The 23,748-nt window shown below is 46.1% G+C and overlaps 1 protein-coding gene across 1 annotated transcript; it reads right to left on the bottom strand.

The window, feature by feature from the left end:
• Window positions 1-703: 703 nt before the first annotated feature.
• Pcp4l1 (Purkinje cell protein 4 like 1) lies at window positions 704-23,437 on the bottom strand. Its single transcript, XM_057770272.1, has 3 exons — window positions 23,177-23,437; window positions 2,746-2,800; window positions 704-1,891 (listed from the first exon to the last, which is right to left on the bottom strand). Exons 1-3 carry the CDS (start codon window positions 23,183-23,185, stop codon window positions 1,749-1,751), a joined length of 207 nt encoding a protein of 68 aa, XP_057626255.1. The 5' UTR covers window positions 23,186-23,437; the 3' UTR covers window positions 704-1,748.
• Between the last annotated feature and the right edge of the window lie 311 nt (window positions 23,438-23,748).

The raw sequence follows: 23,748 nt of genomic DNA, 5'->3' as shown, positions 1-23,748 counted from the left end.
TAGACCAGGCTGACCTCAGACTCAAGAGGTCATCGTGCCTCTGCCACCTGAGTGCTGAGATTAAAAACATGTGCCACCACGCCTGGTTAGTGCAGTGAAACTGTTTTAATCGCCACTCCCCGCAAAAAAAGTAAAGAGAAGCGTGGCAGGTATAGATGATTTTTTTTGCACAATCTTCAGTCATGTTAATGTGTAGAGCCCATTGCTCAGCAACGCTACCTCACTTCAAAATCATTTCTGCTGATTTCTGGTTAAAACCCTCAGTGTAAGAGTGGTACTCTTTTAGTGTCCAGAGCCATTGTCTCCGCCTCTTAATTTTATAAATGCTAGGAGGGGAGGGGACGATCTGGGATGAAGACCAAGCAGGGAAATCTAGAACAGGTCATTTGGGGATAAGAAGCAGGGAAGAAAAGGTTCGTTTTCAGAGATATGTACCAAGGGTGATCATAGCTGGCAGAAGAGCATGAAGCCATTGTCCTTGCAGGTGCACCTGGGGGCGATGACAGCAGCAGAGCGACGCTGTGTGGGTGTCACATCAAGGTGAGGCCAAGGTCAGGAGCAGGAAGGCAGGATTAGCGTCAGCGGGAATTTGCTCAGGCTGTGTTAATTTCCCGTGCCGCCCTGTAACCCATGCAGTTTCTCCACTGCCCTCCCTGGGCCAGTGTAGGCTTACGTTCATGCTCAACCCAAGAAAAAACACTAGTAGAGGTTCAGTGGCCCCATTCGAGGGCTTTTTTATTGTTATGATTATTAAACATGCTAAAATCACATTACAGTGGCTATTTTTGCCCTGACTCCACAGTGGGGTGGCTGAGAACTATAGGGGTGTCACTTGGCTCACGTGGCTCTGGGGATGACTAGAGATGGGGTAGATTAAGAGGTAGGCAGATTAGCAATGGCCAGAAAGCCCCTCATGTAGCATTTATTTAACAATTAAATTTAAATTCTAGCTTCAGACATCTTTCCCTTCTCTACTTTTCTTTCCTTCCTAAATGTTTTCTGACCTATGGCCTCTGGGCCTTCTGCCATCTTTGGCTCCTCTGATTTCAGACTGGACCATGAAGGAAGATTTTCCTGTCTCTACCTGCTTTCCTTCCTTGGAAGGAATCTACTCAGCATGCACTAATTTATGAAGCTGCTTTGGGGTGGGGGGGTGCAGTTTTTTTTTTTTTTTTTTTTTTTTTTTTTTTGAGACAGGGTCTCTCTCTATGTAGCCCTGGCTGGCCTTGAACATAAAGAGATTCCCCTGCCTCTACCTTCCAAGTTCTGGGACTAAAGGCATGCATCATTACATTTTGCAAGCTCCTTGATTTATGTCTGCCCAGGGGAAAGGGCAGCTGCTTTGTGGCTGAAACATGGGAGATGGGAGGGATGGTGCAGAAGGACCAGAAAGTGTTACCTGAAGTGTGAGTGCTGCCTCTAGCAGAGTAATCTCCCCACCATCAGGCACTGCACCCTGATGGCTTCTCCATCCTGCCCTTGACATTAGGGGGAGAGGAGGGTCAAACCTCAAAACCTTTTGTTCTCTGCAACGCACTGATCCACCCTTAGCCTAGTGACAATCAACTGGCTTCTTCTCAAGTCCTGTGTCTCTACTACTGTGATGGCTTAAGAGAGCCTGAGAAAAGAATCTATAAAGGTTCAGCTTGCCTCTAGGAGAGGCCAGAGGGATAAAGGGACAAGACACGTGAGAGCCAGAGCTGTGGGGGGGAGAGAGGAAGTAGAAGGGTGAGGGGAAGGCTGGCCATTCAGGAACTGGAATCCTTTTTCCTTTTCTGGAATCGCCTGAACTTGCCCTGAATCGCAAGGGCAGCCTTCTCTGTCTCTGGAGCCGTCAGGTCAATGTCAATCTCCTCCTCCTCCTCAGCCTTCTTGATGCTGCCAGCCTTCCCTGTAGACAGAAAGAGAGAGATTGATGAGTCAACCCAACCGATTCCACGTCTTTCCTCAAACCTCAAACCCAGCACCTAGAGTCCACTTTGAGCTAGAGTCTTTGAGGTCCCCCAGTCTGGAGATTACAGACAACTGATGATTCTAAAAGTTAGGGTGCTAGGCTTAGAATTAGCATAATTACCACCAGAAGTTTTGCTATCCTTGAATCAAATGACAGATGTCTTCTTTCATTACTTATTCCTAAATCCTATGGTTTAAATCCCAAAGCACACACCCTTCAGTGTCTGATGGAGAACAGTGGCTTAGATTATCTGAGAAGTTTCTTTTTATCGATCGATGTTTTATGGGGCTAGAGAAATGGCTGAGCGGTTAAGAGTCCTTAATGCTCTCACAGGAGACCAGGGTTACAGTCCCAGCATACACATCTGGTGGCTCACAACCATCGGTAATGCCAGTTCCAGAGGCTCCGAAGCCCTTGTCGCCTCTTTGGGCACCTTCAAGCGTGTGGTGCACATAAGCTCATACAGGCACATATATAGAAACAATTTTTAAATAAACAAATCTTTTAAAATACATTACTTTTTTACTTTCAGAATCTGTACGTGCCCCATGTGTGTGGAGGTCAGAGGACAATTTGTGAGTGCCACTTCTTGTCTTCCATCATGTGGGTCCTAGAGATTGAACGGAGGTCATCAGGCTTGGCAAATAAGCGCCTTTTCCCACTGAGCCATCTCGCTGGCCTTTTATCACTTTACTGTAACACTTTACACGCCTTTTCTAACCATCCACAGTTCTTGTATCACGTTTCTCCCTACATTGGCTCTGCTAATGGCCTAGCCCAGCCTCACTTACCTTTTTCCTCAGGGTCAGATGCCTGGTTGGTTGCTGGGGGTGTTTTTGTGTTCAGCTGGAAGAGAAGAATCACAGTGTGAGATATGCGTGGAGGGATGAAGGTACCACTGTCCCAGATCTCTTATGCACATTCAAGTTTTCCATGACCCGGCAGATTTCCCACATCTCGAAGAAGGAGGTCTTAAGATCATATGAAAAAAATCATCAACATTCATTCAATAAGCCCAGCATGATAGAGAGTGCTCGTAATCCCAACATTCGCAAGACTGAGGCAGGAGGACTACCATGAATTCCAGACCAACTCAGGCCACGTAGCAAGCTACTTAATAAAAACCTTTTTCAAAAAGAATTAAATCAATGGATATTTATTGATGTCAGAGATTGTAGAGGACAAACCAGACAAAGTAACCCGCCTTCACAGAGCTCATTCGAGGGATATTGAGACAAACAAGGTGACCGTGGTGTAAGATGGTAAAAAAGTAGCCAGGCGGTGGTGGCCCACACCTTTAATCCCAGCACTGGGGAGGCAGAGATGAGATCTCTGATTTTGAAGCCAGCCTGGTCTACAAAGTGAGTTTCAGTTCAGCCTCCAAAGCTACAGAGAAACCCTATCTCAGGGGCCGGGCGGTGGTGGCGCACACCTTTAATCCCAGCACTCGGGAGGCAGAGGCAGGCGGATCTCTGTGAGTTCGAGACCAGCCTGGTCTACAAGAGCTAGTTCCAGAACAGGCTCCAAAACCACAAAGAAACCCTGTCTCGAAAAAACCAAAAAAAAAAAAAAAAAAAAAAAAAGATGGTTAAAAAGTACCAGAGAAGAGGGCAAGGTAGGGAAGTGATGACTGCTAGCTAAGGACAGAGGTACAGGCCTTTACACAATCATCAAGATAAATCTATCTGGTCAACTGTGGAGCCATCATCATATTATGATGATGATGATGTACTGGGGATTGAATCCAGGGCCTCATGCAAGCTAGACCAGTGCTTTAACACTGAACTATATCACCAACCCTGGAAAAGTCTCTCTGAAAGGTGGCACTTGAGCAAGCTGTAGGAGATGAGTTGGTAAAGATTGCAGAGATCCGTGGCAAGACCCTGGGGTCTTCGCCTCTTTGAAGACCATCAGGATCCAGGCATAGCTGAAGTGGAGAAAGGAAAGAAAGACGGACGGACAGAGACCTAGTTACGGGTGGGAACAGATTATGTAGGGCTTTGGGGGAGACCTAGTAAGGAATTTCTTGGACTAGAAGTAAAAACCATTCGCAGAACTCTGATTTGCACAAAAGGCAAATGAAAGAGGAAGCAGAAAGCCTGTGGGGAGGGCGCGGGACTCCTGCAGTAAACCAAGCAAGAGAAGATGGTAGCTTGAATCAAGAACAGTGGCAGCGCAGGGAGCACGTGGTGAGGTTTTGAGTACTATTTTCAAACTATGACCAAGGTGACTTTAGTTGTATAGGTGGTTGTGGGATAGAGGGAGTTGATTCTCCTCCTGAGAATGAGAATTGGCCTGAAAAATGAAAAGAAGGATTTCTCATCTCCTGCTACAGAGACGACAGCTAATGGCGTGGGTTTTACGGACAGGATCAGGAGGGTTTTGTTTTTGTTTTTGTTTTTTTATTTGTTTTTGTTTTTAAAACAAGTTTGGGATATCTTTTAATTATCCAAGAGGAGACTTTTCTTGTCATTTGCTTGTTTGTTTGACATGGGGTCACTATGCAGACAGGGTAGGCCTTGAACTAATCCTCCTGCCTCCAGCCCTTCACCTCCCAAGTTTGGGATGACAAGTGTGTGCCGCAGTGCCTGACTCTGGCATGTTTCTGTTGTTGTTTTGATAGTGAGGGTTTAAGGAAGGATATAGCCCATCCTGGCTCAGGAGGCGTGGCAGAAGGTGTGTGAGGAGGCTGATCACGTGGCAGCCTCTCTATCAGGTGTTTCAGGGATGAGTCTGTCTGACAGAGATTAAACTACCTAAGAGAAAGACCTTGGGGGAAATTGGGAGGGTCTGGCACCTTTGTAAGCAGGACAGTGGGCGTTTAGACTAGGATCACAGTGATGGAGAGAGAGTATCAGGCGTCAAAAACGTTTTGTGGTAACAAGTTAGATTGGCAGGTGTAATTTTGAGCACAAAGAACTCTGTGAAAAAGCTTTCTCTTTAAAGACAGCAGAACAGGGCAATAGTTTGGGCTGGATATGAGGTTGTAGAAAGGAGCCTGTTACAGTAGGAGATCTGAATGCTGATGGGAATAATTTAGTAGAGAAGGAAAAATTGATGATGGAAGACAGAAAGGATAATTACTAGAGAGGTATCTAAATGAGCAATAAAGAAAAGGATTCAGCACCTAAGTGGAAAGGTTGGCTGTAGACAGGGTCCTAACACAGCATTAACAGATAGGAACGAAAGCATGCAACGGATGCAGATGTACAGATGATCTCTATCGAGTGTTCCCATCTTCTCAGTGAAACAAGGACAGTTGTCATCTGAGAGTTAAGGGCAAGGTGTAGAATATTATTTTAACTAGGCAAAGACTCGGTACATTTGTTTATGTTGCATTTGTTTAACTAGGCAAATATGTGTTACATTTGTTTATGCTGCATTTGTTTAATTACGTAAAGATGTGTTACATTTGTTTTACCTTGCCCTGGCCTAAGGCACCTGATTGGGCTAATAAAAAGCTGACTGTCCAATAGCTAGGTAGTAGAGGAATAGGTGGGGCTAGGAGGCAGAGAACAGAGCAGGAGGGAGGAAGAGAGGGAGCTACCTAGACAGGATTTCTCTGCGTATCAGCCCTGGCTGTCCTGAAACTCACTGTGTAGACCAGGATGGCCTCAGACTCACAGAGATCTGGGATTAAAGGCATGTGCCGCCACTGCCCAGCACCTCACTGGAATTTTATGTTAATATTTTTTTTTTTTAGCTTTAAGTTACTTTCTCATTTTTGTTTGCTTATTTAGAAGCAGAGTTGGAGTTAATTTAAAAAGTTGTAAGATGGCTCAAGAGGTAAAAGCACTTGACCAGCAAGCCTGCCTGACAAACCGAGGTCTAGTCTTGGAAACTCTGTCTCAAAAAAACCCAAACCAAAACAAAACAGTGAGTTATGGAGTGGGAGGATAGCTCAGTTACTAAAGTGTTAGCTTGTATGCAGGAAGACTTGAGTTCAATACAAAGAAGCAGTGTAGGGGGCTGGAGAGATGGCTCAGTGGTTAAGAGCACTGTCTGTTCTTCCAGAGGTCCTGAGTTCAATTTCCAGCAACTACATGGTGACTCCAAACCATCTGTAATGAGATCTGGCGCCCTCCTCTGGCATGTGGGTATACATGGAGGCAGAAAGTTGTATACATAATAAATAAATAAAAATCTTTAAAATTAAAAAAAAAAAAAAAGCAGTGTAAAAACCCAGGCATGGTGGCGCAGCCATCCCAAATACTGAAGGGGCAGAGACAGGTGGACCTCTGGGCTTGCTGAGAAGTGTCAAGTGTCAAGTCAACAAGAGACCCTGTCTCTCCACCCATCCCAAAATAGGTGGATGGTGTTCAAGGAATGACACCCTTCCTGAGGGATCCCTCTGCCTTCTGTATGCACGCATGCCATGTGCACATGCACACCCCCAGCGTGTAACCCACACACATGCTCACACAAATGGTGATACACTGTATTTAGCATAGGAAAGTGTCTTTAAAAGTAGGTCATAGCCAGGTATGGAGATGCACACCTTTAATCCCAACACCCAGGAGGCAGAGGCAGGCAGGTCTCTATGAATTTGAGGCCATTCTGGTGTACAAAATCAGTTCCAAGCCAACCAGTGAAACACTGTCCAAAAAAAAAAAAAAAAAAAAAAGGTCATAAACTGGTACTGTCTGAGCAAGGATTTATCTCAGTAGTAGAGTATGTACTTAGCATGTTAGAGGCCCTGGTTTCTATTCTGAGAACCAAATAAACAACAATAAACTGATTTGGTGAATTGAATAAGAATCGCCCCCATACACTCCTATATTTGAATGCTTAGGGAGTGGCATTAGGAGGTGTGGCCTAGTTGGAGGAAATGTGTTACTGGAGGTGGGTTTGGGGTTTCAAATGCTGGAGCCAGGTCCAGTGTCACTCTCTTTGCCTTCAGATCTGGATGTAGAACTCTCAGCTCCTCCAGCACCATGTCTGCCTGGGTGCTGGTATGCTTCCCTCCATGACAATAATGGACTAACCCTCTGGACTGTAAGCCAGCTCCAACTAAATGCTTTCCTTTACAAGAGTTGCTGTGGTCATGATGTCTCTTCACAGCAATAGAAACCCTAACGAAGACACTGATAGAGTCTAATATTTTTTAAAGATAGTATTTGCTTACCTATTATATCTTTACTTTTTAATCAGAGGATGGGTCTGGAGAGATAGTTTAGTCCAGGAAGTGCTTGCTGTGTATGCTTGAGAACTTGAGTCCAATCCCGAAAAACCACATAAAAAAACAAAAGGCATAAGGAGAGACAGAAACAGGTGGATCTCTGGGGCTTTCACCTACCAGTGAGTTTCAACTCAGGGAGAGACCCTGACTCAAAAAACAAAGTAGACAGAGCCTAAGAAATAATAGTCAAAGTTAGCCTGGAGCCTCAATATATAGGTATACTTATATGCTTTGGAACACACATACATACACATAGTGTCTAAAAAAATAAGAATTTAAAATCTGAGGCTGCATATGCAGACACAAATGTATAATACCAACATCTGGGAGGCCAATGAATAAGGATTACAAATTCCAAGCCAGCCTGAGCTACAGTAGTGGGGGTGGGGTGGGATTTAAAAACACACCAAACCAGGCATGGTGGTACACACACTTAGTACCAGCACTTAGAAGGTAGAGGCAGGCGGATCCCTGTGAGTTCGAGACCAGTCTGGTCTACAAAATGAGTTCCAAAATAGCCAGGTCTGTTACACAGAGAAACCCTGTCAAAAAAAGGGGGGGGGCTAGAAAGAGAACTCAGCGGTTAAGAGCACTGGCTGCTCTTCCAGATGTCCTCCGTTCAATTTCCAGCACCCACATGGTGGCTCACAGCCATCTAGGGCATCTGCAGGCATGTGTGCAGACAGAGCACTCATAAAAAATACATATATAAATAAAAGTTTAAAAAAGAAGAAGAAAAGACACCAGTCAAGATACTGAAACCCCAGGAAAGTCCTTTTAGTCTCTTGTAGATCAGAAGAGCTTCATGGGAGGAAGGATTATTTTTTGAATCTCTAGGATGACTGATCCAGTCATTCTTCTTTTTCTCTTTTTGGGTTAATTAATTTTTACTTTATTTTTGCACATGATCAAAATAATGGTCTAATCGGTCATACCTTACACTGTGCCATACTGCCGTCACAAGAGGTTTGCTCACGCTGTAAATGTATAGCATAGATCATATGTGGGATTTGCTGGCCAATTGTCAAGACATGAGAGTCATGGAGCAAGGGGCAAGTTCTATAGTCGCATGTTCTCTAACTTCAAAATCTCTGTTATCCTGGCTTTAACCATTATCCCTCTGACTCCAAGCTTATTGCCTTAACCCATCAAAACTTCCTCTTCCTCCCAACTCCTCCCTTTTGAAAATAAAAAATTGGAGCCCCATGCTAAATATCTCCCCTAAGGGGATTTTGTGATGATTTTAATGAGAAATGTTCCCTAAAGTGTTGAATACTTTATATGTATTGTCCCTGCACATGTTGGCTAGCTTTATGTCAACTTGATACAAGGTAGAGTCCCTTTTTTTTTTCTGAGACAGGGTTTCCCTGTGTAGCCCTGGCTCTTCTTGAACTCACTCTGTGGACGAGGCTGGCCTTGAACTCAGAGATCTGCCTGCCTCTGCCCTTGAGTGCTGAGATTAAAGGCGTGTGCCACCAACTTCCGGCAAGGTAGAATTCTTTTAGAAGAGGGAACCTCAATTGAGAAGATGTCCCCACCAGATCATCTGGGCAAGTCTGTGGTACATTTTCTTCATGTGAGGGGACCCAGCTCACTGTGGGCAATACTATCCCTGGGCTTGGTGGTCCTGTGAACTGTAAGAAAACAAGCTGACCAAGTCATGAGGAGCAAGTCAGTAAGCAGAACTCCTCCATGGCCTCTGCATCAGCTCCTGCTTCCAGTTTTCTGCACTGACTTCTCTGGCTGATGGACTACAAGCTGCCACATGAAATAAACCCTTGCCCCCGGAAGTTACTTTTGGTCATGCTGCTTGTGGCAGTTTGAAAGAAAATGGCCCCCAAAGGGAGTGGCACTATTAGGAGGTGTGGCATTGTTGGAATGGGTGTAACCTTGTTGGAGGAAGTGTGTCACTGTGGAAATGGGCTTTGAGGTCTCATATATGCTCAAGCCACATACAATGAGAGAGTTCACTTCCTGTTACCTCTGAATCAAAATGTAAAATTCTCCAGCACCATGTCTGCCTGCATGCTGCCATACTCCCAGCCACCATGCTCCCTGCCATGATGATAATGGACTGAACCTCTGAAACTGTAAGGGAGCCCCCTCAATTTAATGTTTTCCTTTATAAGAGTTGCCATAGTCATGGTGTCTCTTCACAGCAATAGAAATCCTAACTAAGACAGTGCTTTATCACACACCAGTAGAAACCCTAACTACAACAGTGTATTTGTTACTTTTTTATTGCTGCAATAAGACACTGTGACTAAGGAGAGTTAACAACAGAAAGCATTTAATAGGGCTTATGGTTCCAGAGTGTTGAAGTCCATGATGGCAGGCTAAGGGCTCACATCTCACTCAAACCAAATCACAATCAGGAGGCAGAGACACTAGGAAACCTGAAAGCCATTCCCAGTGACAAACCTCTTCCAGGCTACACCTCCTAGTCCTTCCCAAACAGTTCCACCAACTCAGAACTAAGTATCAAACCTAAGAACCTCTCGGGGCCATTCTCATTCAAACCATACAGTTACAGATGGTGACGCTGGTGAGACTCAAGAAGGGCAGGCTTGTTGAGGTTAGCGTGTCACTGGAGGCAGGCTGATTGTGAGAGTTTGAAGACTTAACACCATTTTCTAGTTTATTCTCCCTACATTGTGCTCCTGATTTAAATCGTGAGCCCTCAGCCTCTGTTCTCAGCATTCAATCCCTAACGCCAACGGCCTCCGCTCCGCTCGGCTATCACAGACTCCAGCCCTCTGGAAACATAAACCCAAATAAACTCTTCTATAAGTTGTCTTGGTGGAGGCATTTTACCACAACACTAGAAAAGTAACTAACACAAGCTGTTTCCTTCTCGTGTCAGCTGATCTTGAGCCAAATTCTCTAAGCAAGAGATGTGTCAGGGCTGAACCACACAGGCTGCCACGTTCGTCCGCTGTGCCAGCGTTCCTCTTTCCTGAGCCTGTCCTGGCCTCAGAATAGAGCAGTGGCTGTGATCTGGCTCCCTAGGAGTTCCCAGCTCCATTTGGGTTATATTTATGAAAGGTCATAACCTAAGATCAAGAGTTTCCACTGAGGAGGCCAGAAAGGGGTACGGTAAGGTCCCCACTGCTCCCAGCGCCCCGTGAAATCTCCCTCACACTATTAGCTGAAAAGTGCTAGAGGGTTCGTCTTCCTGCTCCTCCTCTCTCCATTCTTTCTGGCCAGTTCTCAAAATAGCTGCTGTGGGCACTGCGTTTCTAGATTTAGCTGTTAGTGACTTGTTGGGGGTAGGGACAGTTGGACTAGCCTCTATATGGTACTGGGCTTGCTCACAGGTCCCTGTCCTCTCCTTCAGTGCTCTGGGCTGTTTTCTAGAAAGTCATCGGTTTTAGATGAATCAGGGTGGTCTGGTACATGTATGGAAGGCATCAGGCTCCATATTGCAAATTCATCCTGGGCTCTAGGAGAAAACCCCTTACAAACACTTCTCTCTTCAAAGGAGCAATGTCAACTCAAGGGCCGCAACAGATCTGCGCATCTCAGCCTCTTCTTAGCCCCTCCTTCTGGGCAGGTGTGGATCACAAACCTCTCAGTTTCTGCTGCTTTCTGGTCAGAAATAGCAATGGTAAATGATTTAGCAAAGTCTTTATTCTTCTTACAGGATCCAACAGGGAGAGCTGACAGAAATCAAGGACTTGGGAATGTTACCTTACCTTGTTAATTATTATCACATAGATAATATTACTAACCTTTTTGTTTGTTGGTTGGTTTTGTTTGTTAGTTTTTTTTTTTTCAAGACAGGGTTTCTTTGTGTAACAGTTCTGGCTTGCTCTGTGGATCTCCTGGAACTCACTTTGTAGACCATGCTAGCCTTGAACTCACAAAGATCCACCTGTCTCTTCCTCCCCAAGTGCTGGGATGAAAGACGTGCGCCATGCGACTAGAGTCCAGGCTCTTGAACATTATGTTATGTGACATCTAGTTTGACAACTAAAGTATGCATATGTGTGCACACATGCCTTCACCCACATGAACTTGAGGAAGAAGTTTAATATGAACAACTTGACCATTCAGATTATCCCATACAGCACAGCAATCCCCAGGTAGGAAGGAAGATCTCAGGAATCATGACCTAATTCTATACCCACAGTTAAGCAGCTGACTCCAAAGTCTAGCTTCTCAATGCACATCCAAAACACCTTCTTCACATCTGCTCCACAGGGAGTGCTGCAACCTGCCTCCTCCTTACGGTGCCATCTTCCGTGCCCTGTGAGGACTTCATCCCCGTCTAATGCATACCCACTCAGGTTCCTGCTCTGACCTGACCATCCAGCTTACTCCCCTCCCCCAGCCCCCTTGCCATGCTTGCTATGTGAGTCTCTTGACACACCAAACTGACCTCCAGGGACTAGTCACATTCTTCACTTACAGGGCCAGCTCCTGGCCCTTCAGAGTGAGTCTGAGACTTACATGTGCAAGATCACCCCACTCTTTTCCACAGCAAATGACTCCCTTGCTTACATTCAAAACCGTTATTCCAGTTCTAGCGAGCCCGGAGCTTGGCTCAATTCTGTGTCATTGCCCACACAGGAGCAATTGCTTCGCACTCCTCAGTACCAGACACTAATTGGCAACTGTGAAGCCCATCAACTCCTGCCTTCCCTAGAGAGCCCTAGTTCCTTTCCTTGCCTACTTTCTTGTATTCCTCTCCGCCACTCTCTCCTTTGGGCCTGATGTATTCCAGCAATGTTCCATTCCATCATCTTGGCAGTAGGTGCCAATTCCCATGAGCATCCTTTTGTTTTCTCTGCAGCTCCAAGTTGTGGACTCTCCCCTCCCATGGGGGTGGGGCATAGAAGATGAAAGGCCTGCTGGGTTAGGGAACTGTTTTCTTTAGGCTTTAAGATGCAGATGGAGACCATCTTCTCTTTCTCTAGTATTTCTCTCCTCTAAGCTTTCTACCCTTTTTAGTTCTTCCAATTCCAGTAGAGGAAAACATATACTTTGCCCATCTCTACCTTCCCAGAACTTTTGTCAGCATCCAGATGATGTCCGGTCCCATCTGAGCTCCCAGCTCATCCCTCTCTCTCTCTCTTCTAGGAATCATGACAATCAGTTCCTTTTACTCTCAAACATAAACACGCCCTTTCTCTCTCTGCCTGTTCCCCCGCTTTGATGTGAATTCGTTTTCCGAGCACCATTAGAATGAAAAGAAGCAGGGTGGGCCTGGGACCAAGGTCTGAGGAACAATACTATTAAAAGGATAGGGAAGATCATTATGGTAAGAAGAGAAATAAACCAGACTCAGAAAGATGAATAGCAGGTTTCTTTCGCATGCAGACTCTAGACGGGAGGGAGTGTGTATGTCTTGGGCGATGAGCAAGATGAAAATAGAAAGGGGACCATGAAGGGGAGGAAGCGATCTTAAGGGAGAGGAGAGAATGATGGAATGCAAGTGACAAGGAGCAGAAGGGGAGACGCTGGGACAGGAAGGGGAGGAGGGATCTTCTTTCCAACAAACAGTAAGGGAACAATTGGACAGTCGTTTGAAAAAACAAAGAAGCCCACCTCAAACTATATTTGCACCTTCCAGAAATGACCTACAAACAGACACAGGACCTAAACTTTGAAGAAGCAAAGACAGGAAGACTGATGCAAGTTTAAGATCACCTTGGTCTACACAGCACTGCAGGGCTGCCAGCAACACAGAGAAATCCTTTCTCAAAGCTAAGTGTGGTGCCGCTCGCATTTAATCCCAGCACTCAGAAGGCAGAGGCAGGTGGATCTCTCCAAGTTTGAGGTCAGCCTGGTCCACAGAGTGAGTTCCAGGACAGCCAGGGCTGTTCCATAGAGAAACCCTGTCTTGAAAAAACAAACAGGAAGAAAAGAAAGAAAGAAATCCTGCCTCAACAAGACAGCAGTAGCTACAATTAAGTGTAAATTTTAGAATAAAGCATAGGGAGAAAGTTTTTGCAACTTTAGGATACAAAAAAAAATTCTTAGATATAACAAAAGCAAAACACATAGAAAAACATTATAAACTGAATTTTTCCTACGAAAGGAAAGGGGCAAGCTACAGGCAAAAGAAAATATTTACAAATCCCATATCTGATTAAGAATTTGTATTCAGAGACTTTTTCATTGTTTGGTTTGGAGTTTGTTGCTTTTTTGAAACATGGTCTTACACTGTGTAGCTGAAGCTGACCTAGAATTCACTAGGTGGCCCTGGCTTATATCAAACTCATGGCAATCCTCCTTAACCTTTTAAGTGCTGGGACTGCAGGCATGATTCACCATAGAGTAGGCTTTAAAACAAATTTTTAAGAATTTCTTATTAGAACTAGAGAGATGACTCAGTAGTTAGGAATACTGGCTGCTATAACAGAGGACCAAGTTTCATTCCCAGAACCTACATGCTGGCTCACAACCACCTGCAACTCCACTTCTGGGGGGTATAGTGCCTTTTTTTTGGCTTTCTTGGGCACCAGGCAAGCTCATGGTTCACTTGCATACACACAAGCAAACCCCCCCCCCTTTTTTTTTTTGGTTTTTCAAGACAGGGTTTCTCTGTGGCTTTGGAGCCTGTCCTGGAACTAGCTCTTGTAGACCAGGCTGGTCTCGAACTCACAGAGATTCACCTGCCTCTGCCTCCCAAGTGCTGGGATTAAAGGCAAAACACTTATATACACATAAAAATAAATCTTAAAGGGGGCAGGGGAGGCTGGAGAGATTGCTCAGTGGTTAAGAGTCTTGCTGCAGACAGGTGCCTCGGAGCACACTTTTAATCTCAGCCTTCAGAAGGCAGAGTTATGTTCTCAGAGGCTGCTTGTTCATTCCTGGCTGCCCAGAACCGAAATAATCACACAGAAACTATATTATTTGCAATACTGTTTGGCCAATAGCTTAAGTGTATTTCTAGCTAGCTCTTATATCCTAAACTAACCCATCTCCATTGATCTGTGCATCACCACAAGGTCATGGCCTACCAGCAAAGTTCCTAACTAGAGGCTCACCCCTTTCTCCTAGTGGGGGCTACATGGCTTCTCTCTAACTCCACCTACTCTCTTTATATATCTCTTTCAGTCTGGCTTTACTCTGTTAAGCCACTGGCCAAAAGCATCTTATTTATTAAACAATGGCAATAAAACACATTCACAGCATACATCACTTCCCACATCAGAGTTAGGCATATCTCTGAGAGTTCAAGGCCAGCCTGGTCTACATAGTAAGTTCCAGGACAGCCAAAGCTACATAATAGAGAGACCCTTGATTAAGAAAAAGAAAAGAAGAAAAAAAGGGCACTGATTGCCAATTCCTGGGACATCCAACCCTCACCCCAAAGAAAAAAATTAAAACCCAAGAACAAAAACAAACAAACAAAAAACCCAAAAGACAATGTGTTCAAGCATGGTATAGCATGCCTATAATCTCAGCACTGGGGAGGCTGAGTCAAGAAGATCATGAGTTCAAAGCCAATATGAGCTATATAATGAAACCGCGTCTTTGAAAAAAGAAATAAAACACAAAAAGAAAAAAAGAAAACTAAATCCAAAAATAATTATATGAGCCAGCATTGTCTTGCTTAGCTGCTCCTTCCCAGCTGCCATTATTGAGGAGTAGGTACCCCATAGCTCAGTGCTTTACAGAACTAACTCACCCTGACCCCTTCCCTTGTTTCTTTTCTTCCTTTGTCGCTTTCCCTTTTAGTGGTGTTACCACAGCAACCATTATCACTAGAAGGGGAAGACAGGGTCACCCCCCACACACATACACACACACCCCTTTTCCAAGCAGCATGTTAAAACCAGTTTGGGGAAGGGTAAACTCTTCAGTTTTCTCTGTTCTCTTCACACTCTGGGGCTCTTTAAGCGGGATCGCGGCCGGTGGGGTTAGCAATCCTCAGAAGCGAGCACCAGTCCATTGTACCCGGGCCAACTGCACCCTGTATTTGCATGACATGACTTGGGTGCTGTGCAGATGGAAATACAATCACGTAACTTCGACGAGCAGCCACGGATACCCACAGTTCTGTCTCTGTAGACCAGGGCAGAGAAACCCAAAAAGAACTTAAAGCCGGAAAAAAAATTCTAAATAACAAGCTTGAAAAGAGCCCCGCCTTTTGTTTTTGTATTGTCGTGAACCAGAGACTTCACCAACTCCGTTTTCAGGAAGTAAAGGGGAGCACAAATCAGTGGATGTTTTAAAGGGGGCACGAGTTAGTGGATCTTTTTCCAGGCGGTGGTAAGAGACTTTGTTCCTCCCCGCCCACGGGGGTGTGTCTATGAGTGCTGAAAGTGTCCTCCACCAGAGTTAAAGGAAAGTCACGGTTACAGGCCCGGACAGAAGCCGCCGGGATCCCGTGCCCCGGCGCGACCCCGGACTGCTGTTTTTGGAGTACTGTTGGAAGTGTTTCAACCCTTCCAGCGCAGCAACCAGCTGCAGTCCTCCGACTGCTTTAGAAAGATTTGCTCAAGGTCACCCTCAAGATAATAACAGAAAAAGAACTGGGAACCTGTACTCTAGTTTCTACAGATGCATATTCCTCTCCTCATACAGAAAATATAGGCCAGGCGCCTGGTATCTCAGGCGCCTTTTACCCTAAACAGCCCCAGACCCCTTGTTTGTCCCTCTCCCTTTAGCCACCCCACCCTGTTTTCTGGAATAGTTCCCTGGTTTGTACCTCTCCCCTCAGCCACCCCACTGTTTCCTGGAATAGCAGTACCCCCCACTAGAGTAGGGGCAGAATCCCCTGCCTATGCCAAATCATGGTATGCAGTGAATCAACAGCCCCTGCCCATTCCTCCCAGCCCGGGCTGCCACGGTTTAATAAGTGGTTATTTGTGGCACTCTGCACACAGCTTGGCGCTGTGCCTTTACCCCATACTGAGGACTAGGGTTTGGGGGAGAGAGAGAGAGAGAGAGAGAGTAATGCCAAAGCTTCATTTATTACTATAATCTTCAATGTGCATCCCACCCATGGCCTTAACGTTCTAAAATAACCGTATTAATCCCCCCCACAGCCTACAAAGCAAACACTCAGCTGGAGGGCTTTGTGTGGGAGGGAGGCAGCACTGAGCACAATAGAAGGGTAAATGGCACCGCTTCCCCTGGGTGGAGGTTGGGAACTAGGTGAGAAAGCCTTCAGGGCTCACCCAGTGGGAAGCAGAAATCAAGCTGCTGAGTTGATGCTCACCCCTGTGGTCCTCACCCCTGTAAGCTTAGTAGTCAGGAGGCTGAGCCAGGAGCATCTCTGAGTTTGAGGCTAGTCTGAGCCAATAAGCCTGGGCCAGCCTGGGCTAGCAATGCTGGAAGGAAGGGAAGAAGGAAGTGAGGAAGGGAGGGAACAAGGCTTGGGCAAGCCTGATCAGTGAGAAGATGGATCACAAGGTCTAAATCCATTGTCTGACTTTTTTGTTGCTGTTTTAGATTTTGGTGTTGTTTCTGTATCTTGAGCCAGGGTCTCATGTAGCTTAGGCTGATTTTGAACTTTGTATGTACTGAACTGCTGATCTTGCTATCTATTGCCTCCTAAGTACTAGGATTATAGGTACACACCACCACACCTAACCGCAGAGTCTAGGCTTCTACGCATTTATTTAAAAGGAACTTTGAAGGAGTGCAGATTTTGTGCAAAAAAAGGGGGGGGGAACATTTGATGTTTTGTTTACTCTTTCTCATTTTCATATTCTTTCCTCTCTGTATCCATAAATTCTCACGTAACACAGCCAGGCCTCAAACTCACTACCTGGAGAGGATCTTTTCCAACTTCTGATCCCCCTGCCTCTAACTTGGGAGCGCTAGGATTACAGGATCCTATTTTATGCAGTACTGGAGAGAAAACGGAGGGTTTAGTCCATGTTAGGCAAGCAATCCACCACCCGAGCCACAGCCTTAGTCTTTGTTGGTTTATTCATTTATGTTCTGATGGAGGATCTCCCCTCAGACCTGAGACCAGTGCTGAGCTGGCTACATAGCCCAGGGGGCTCAAACTAACCATCCTCCTGCTGGGAAAAGAAAGCCTCACCACAGAGTGGCACTGCTAAGGAGGGATCAGGAGGTGTGGCCTTGCTGGAGGAAGGGTGTCACTGGGGGTGGGCTGTGAGGTTTCAAAAAGCTTACACTAGGTCCAGCATGGCGCTCTCTCTTTCTCTCCCCCCCTCGTGTGTGTGTGTGTGTGTGTGTCTGTCTGTCTGTCTCTCTCTCTCTCTCTTTGTTTATGAATCATGATTTAGCTCTCAGTTATTGCTCTATCACCTACCTGTGTGTCACCATGCTCTCTGCCGTGAGGATAATGAACTAAACCTCTGAAACTGTAAGTCAGACCCCAATTAAATGTTTTCACTTAGAAAAGTTGCCTCGGCTAGAGTATCATTACAGCAACAGTGACTAAGACATTTAGTTTTCTACCAAAATACCCTATTGATAAATACAGAGGTCTTGTGGGTCCAAAACGTCTTTCTATCTTCTTTTTCAGCCTTTATTAAATCACACTGTTTCTGTTGCTTATAGAAAATATCTATAGCCGGGCGGTGGTGGCGCACGCCTTTAATCCCAGCACTCGGGAGGCAGAGGCAGGTGGATCTCTGGGAGTTCGAGGCCAGCCTGGTCTATAAGAGCTAGTTCCAGGACAGGCTCCAAAGCTACAGAGAAACCCTGTCTCGAAAAACCAAAAAAAAAAAAAAAGAAAAAAAGAAAATATCTATAATTGGGAGGCAGAGGCAGGTGGATCTCTGTGAGTTCGAAACCAGCCTGGTCTACAAGAGCTAGTTCCAGGACAGGCTCCAAAACCACAGAGAAACCCTGTCTCGAAAAACCAAAAAAAAAAAAAAAAAAAAAAAAAAAGAAAAGAAAGAAAGGAAAATATCTATAATATATTCATTAGAAATTAAGCCCGGTGGTGGTGATGTACACCTCTGGTCCCAGCACTGGGGAGGCAGAAGCAGGAAGATCTCTGTAAGTTCAAGGCTAGCCTGGTCTACAGATCAAGTTCCAGGACAGCTGGAGCTGTTACATGGAAAAACCCTGTCTCAGAAGAAGAAGTTACAGATAGGGCCTGGTAATGTAGTTCAGTTGGTAGAGGGCTTGCCTAGCAAGTAAAAAGCCCTGGGTTTTATCCCCAGGGCTGTATAAAATCTGACTTAGTGGTATACCCTCATAATCTCAGTACTAGGGAAGTGGAAGCTGGAGGATCAGAAGTTCAAGGTCATCCTTCGTCACACAGGGAGTTTGAGGCCAGCCTGGGCTACATAGACCTTTTCTCAGGGAGAGAGAGAGAGAGAGAGAGAGAGAGAGAGAGAGAGAGAGAGAGAGAACTACAGGTGGGCAGGGTGACACATACCTGCAGTCTCAATACTTGGGAGTCAGAGAGGTTAGAAAGTTCCAGACCAGCCTGAGTTACATAGTGGGATCCTGTGTCAGATACCAAGGGAGGTGAGGGAGCAAAAGTAGAATTTCAAGATTGAGGCAAGTATGGGCAATCTAATATGAGCCTGTCTCAAATAACATACAAAAGGAGCTGGGTATGATGATGGATGCTTGTAATCTCACCATTTGGGAGGTAGAGGCCATTATGTGAGGAGGTTAAGGTAGAAGTATATGTCTCCATAAGTAAATTAATTAAAAATGAAAATTTAAAGGGAAAAGATAGCTTAGTGATAAAGTAGTTGCTCTGAGCTCAATCTCCAGTGCCATACTTTTTTTGTTTTGTTTTGTTTTTCGAGACAGGGTTTCTCTGTAGCTTTGGAGACTATCCTGGAACTAGCTCTTGTAGACCAAGCTGGCCTCCAACTCACAGAGATACTCCTGCCTCTGCCTCCCTAGTGCTGGGATTAAAGGCATGTGCCACCACCTCCCGGTTCAGTGCTGTACTTTTTAAAACTCTGCATGTGAATCAGATTCTTCCAGATTCAGCAAAGTAACCAGTTAAAAGAGTCCTGAAGAAAATTCATTTGGAGCCGGGCAGTGGTGGCACACGCCTTTAATCCCAGCACTCGGGAGGCAGAGGCAGGGGGATCTCTGGGAGTTTGAGGCCAGCCTGGTTTACAAGAGCTAGTTCCAGGACAGGAATCAAAAAGCTACGGAGAAATCCTGTCTCAAAAATTCCAAAAAAAAAAAAAAAAATTCATTTGGAAAGAGGCAGCAGCAGTAATGTGCCCTAGACTTTTAGTACTGCACAAACTCAATGAGATTTGGGCTCAGGTTCTTCACCTGTAAAATAAGAGATTGGGCCAGATGATTTTTAGAGCTCTTCAGCAAATCTAAAACTCTGGCACTATACGGTCTAGATATTTCATATTGGGGTTATCCTGTAGAAGATATACCCAACTTTCTACTTTGAAGAATTTTTGCGAAACAAAGTTTCATTTTTCTATGATGAACCAGACTTACGAAAAACGATTTAGAAACTTAGAAGAGTAGAACATAAAAAAAAAGTAAGCATCCACAGAATCAACAGTTTGAAAAGAGAGCTGTTGGTTTATTTTCTTCCCCTTAGCCAGGATTACAGTCTGTATACGTCCATTATTAGGACCCCCCACAGACGGACAAGAGAGATGCATCAGACACACCCACCACACCCCTATGGCAGATGGGCAGGAGAGATGCATCAGACACACCCACCACACCCCCTATGGTCACATGCCCCACAGAAACTTGACATTCTGTGAGATGGTGGCTGCCATTTGGGAGAATGAGTCATCTTTAGACACCTGCCCACCCCCCATCACAAGATGAGAAAACCATCAACTCCTTACCACCAGAAATTCTTATTCAAGCCGCTAAAGCCAGTAACCTAAATGGGTGAGCAAAAAAAGGACAAACAAAGTTGTGAACCAAATTCTGGTTTCCCTGTTTTGAAATATAGATTTCCAGAGATTAAAAAAAAATGCTAATAATAAGTAACCGGTCCTATGCTGTTTGTTCAACTTAACCGTAGTAATAATAAACCATCAATAAGAGAGAGAGAGAAAGAAACATGGATGACAGGCTCCCTAACAACTGGCTCACAGAAGATGCTCTAATTGAATGTCCTTTGTGAGGAAGATTGCAGGTGAAGACGGATGTGCACGGCCGGGGGTGGGGTGAGGGTGGGGCAATCCCTAAAGAGCAATATCTGTTTCCGTTAGGTAAGAACACAAGTTCTCTCCTAATGATCTAGAGGATCTGTCCCTTGTTCGGTCCCCTGCCAGCTAAAACTCAGGAGAGGAACTGTGGAGGATTGTCACCAGAAGCCGTGGCTCCCATTTCAGGAGAGTGACTGCTGGACCAGACCAGAGGATTCTACCAGTTAAGTTTCTCACAGATGAGAAAATGCAACATGCAAAACCCTGCAGTTCTGCTCCATGCAGCCAGTTATGCTGCATAAAAAGGGATTAGAGGAAAGAGCCCCTGGGGACTGATGGATTTCCTATAGCCAAGCTTCACAGGAACCAGGGGAAAGTTATTAAACGACAGGAGACAGACTATGATTCACAGCAATCAAGTCCTGCCTCCAGCTGTGAACACAGACAAGCTGGCGATGGTCCCTGCAGCTCCTCAGCACAGGAGCGTGGAGACACAGGGAAACGCTCTGCTGCAGTACTGAGTGACAGCAAAGAGCCACCAAGGGAAAACAGAGCGAGCAGTCCTGCTCAGCAGCTCTACCAGGACCCTCACACTTTCAGTCACCCTGGTCAAGAGCCCCCACCCCACCACCGTCACCTCTAGTCATTCCTCAGTTGAAACATGAATCTCTTAAAGACAGCCCCAATTCCATTTTGTGCAGTGTCTCTGAAGCAAGGAAATAAGCAGGTGGGGGAGGTGAAACTTACATAAGATTCAGGGTACACGGCTTTCCTGGCCTGGGCACATCAACTTGAAGGAGGAGAAGTAAAGCCCTTTGGAGTCTCCCCAGAGCTCCAGAGCTCTGGGCAACACTTCCGCTTTTATCAGAGTTTTTTTTTTACAAGAGGAAGAAAACAGACTGGTTCTTAGACTGTGGGGAAACAGATATTCCCCCCCCTTGGGGCTCTGATTTCAAAACAGCTGGTCTCTGTGTACACCCAGGTGGCTGCCTCTGGATATTATAAATAATCATCCCTGAAGCAAGGCTCCTCTCTGCGGTAGGAGGCAACTTGGATGGCTAAATTGCTATCTGGAACCGTTTTTTCTCTGACAGCTTAGGAGGCTGGGCAGTCTTACATATAGAGTCCCCACCAAAGGATCCCACTCTTCTGCAGAGTCCCTAATTAAGGCTAGCCAAATTCAGCTGCAGTCTAAGAGTGGCCCCAAGGTATGACTTCCCTGACCACACGCCAGATTGTTCTCCTTACCATGCAACAGCACTGTTGCACCCCTAAAGATCCCTTTCAAAGCCCTCCAACGCCTGTCCTACCCAGGGGCCATGTGTCTCTCCTCATATGCACAAACTAACCACAGACCATGTCAGCAGAGCCTCAGATAAACTCCCAAGGGGGGTGGCTTGGATTCAAATGGTCAGATTTAGAAGCACGATGGTGGGAGGAGTGGTTTGAGCCCTAGACCTTGGTTGTGGGGGATGAGGGGGAGAAGAAAGCCCCTCTTCTCTTGGGAGAGCTAAAAAGCCAGAGAAAGTCACTCCTTTTATTTTTATTATTATTTTCTTTCGGCGAGATTGCCACGGTCACAATCACAACCAGCTGAGGTACGTGGAAGCTACTGTCTTTCCCCTGCAGCCCACCAGACTCGCTGGATTTCCCAGGATAAACTCCGTGGACATGGCAACCAAGACAACATAGCAGCTGGCACTAATTGACACCCTAGGTGATAACTTTTGGTAGGAGTCAGCAGAACTACTGAAAATATTCTTCTTTCCTATCTAAACCGGGGCCCAGGCTGCAGGGAATTCTCTCTGTCTCTCTGCCTCTCTCGCTCTCCCCTCCATATCTCTCTCTTCATCTCTTTCTCTCTTTCTCTCTGCCCTCCCCCATTTCTCTCTCCTCTCGCTGGAGATTGAATCCAGAACTTCACTCATACTAGAGGCCAGTGCTCTATCATCAGCGATCTTGGGAATTCTTATGCTGGTTTCTGCAGCTAACTTGAAACACACACACGCGCACACACACACACACACACACACACACACACACCACAATAGCTAATCCAGACTCCAGACTAAATGCCTATTCAGAGCCAGGTAGTGCTTAAAGTACTTTGCACATATAATTTAATCTTTTAGAACAACCAGAATTACCTTCGTTTTACAGAGAAAAAGTAGAAGCACAGACAAATTCTGTGATGCTCCTAAGGCCTCATACTGAGTAAGTAGCAGAACAACGACTAGTGGATTCCTGAGAAACAGATTGAACACAAGGACATGCTCACTAGGAAAGAGGGGGCACAGAAGGAAAGCATGAGATGCTACTGCTCATACCAACATCACCCGGGGACGACAGTCCTCGTTGTAATATGAGGATGTGCCCGGGATGCCACAAATCAAGTCAGACAATAGGACAGGTCTTCTCAAAGTCTTACCATGGACAGTGTTCTTTGAAATGAGTCAACCAATTAAAAGGACTGGGTTGGGTCTGGTTGAACATCAGAGAACCTGTCCGAAGACTTCGAGATGCAGCGCTGAAGATGGAGGTCTACTTCTGTAAGGGACCATCTCCCCAGGGATTGGACTTGCTTCTACCCCAGTGCTCATGGGAGGCAGGACAGGTACCCCAACGTTCCTCACTGCATGAGTGAAAAGTGCCAGGGATGGAGAACAACACAATGCTAGGGTAGGCTGGACAGAACCGAAGTGAGGACAGCAAGGAAAACCATGGTAACCTTGGAGCAATAAGATAGATGCGGAGGACTAGCACCCCAAGAGACAGCTTATCACCCTGAGAGCTCAGTTCCCGCCTACAGCTGACTCCAGTCACCCCCTCCCCAAAGCGTTATCGACAGTTGGTAGGCTAAAAGCACCCCCTTTCCAGTATCTTCAGGAAGACGGGAGATTGGGAGCTGTCCTAGAGGGGCAGTGGCATCCACCCAGAGAGTACCTCTCGCCTCCCGGGGACCTGGAGCCGCAGCCTCCTACCCGGTGCGGCACGGCTCACCTCGCTCATCCCGGCGGCCGGACGGGGCGTGGCAGGCGCAGGTGAGGCGAAGGGTCCTCCGGGGATGCGGAGACAGTGGCCGAGAGTTGCCGGGCTCCGGGGCAGGCGCCCTAGCGGGCTTGAAGGAGTAAGTGCACACCTCGAGACGCTGTTTCGTGCTGCCCTGGGCGCTCTGGCTGAAGCTCTGCTAAAGGGACCCCTTCTGACCAGGTCCTGTCAGCAGCTCCGCGCGCCTTGACCAGCCCCATCTTTTATAGTTGAGCTCCGGTCCCCGCCTCCAGCCCAACCAATAGAAACTCTGCCTACCATAGACTGACAGCTCCTAGAACCCAGTGGTGGCAGACTCAGAAATCTGCTGCATTTCCAAACTAGGGTAAGACAGAGAGAGCGGGAAGGAGGGGGAGACCGTCGGGGGATGAGAAGACAGAAAACGAAGTAGGAAAGCGGTGAAGGAGAGAAAAGTAGTAAGGAGTATCCGAAGGAACTGAACTCTGGTCCTCTGTGCAAGAACAGTAAAGGCTCTTGAGCTATCTCTCTAATCCCATATGTTGTATAAATATTTTAGGGGAATA

The sequence above is a fragment of the Chionomys nivalis genome, chromosome 5, assembly GCF_950005125.1.
Source record: "Chionomys nivalis chromosome 5, mChiNiv1.1, whole genome shotgun sequence".
Taxonomy (NCBI): Eukaryota; Metazoa; Chordata; class Mammalia; order Rodentia; family Cricetidae; genus Chionomys; species Chionomys nivalis.
Note: the sequence above shows the minus strand (reverse complement) of the source record. Positions and strands in the feature narration are given on the sequence as shown.

What these genes read in the sequence shown, in the direction of transcription:
- Pcp4l1 (XM_057770272.1), bottom strand. An exon ending in ATCTGACCCTGAGGAAAAAG is followed by an intron (nt 1,892 to 2,745) that starts GTAAGTGAGGCT and finishes TTCTGTCTACAG; the next exon opens with GGAAGGCTGGCAGCATCAAG.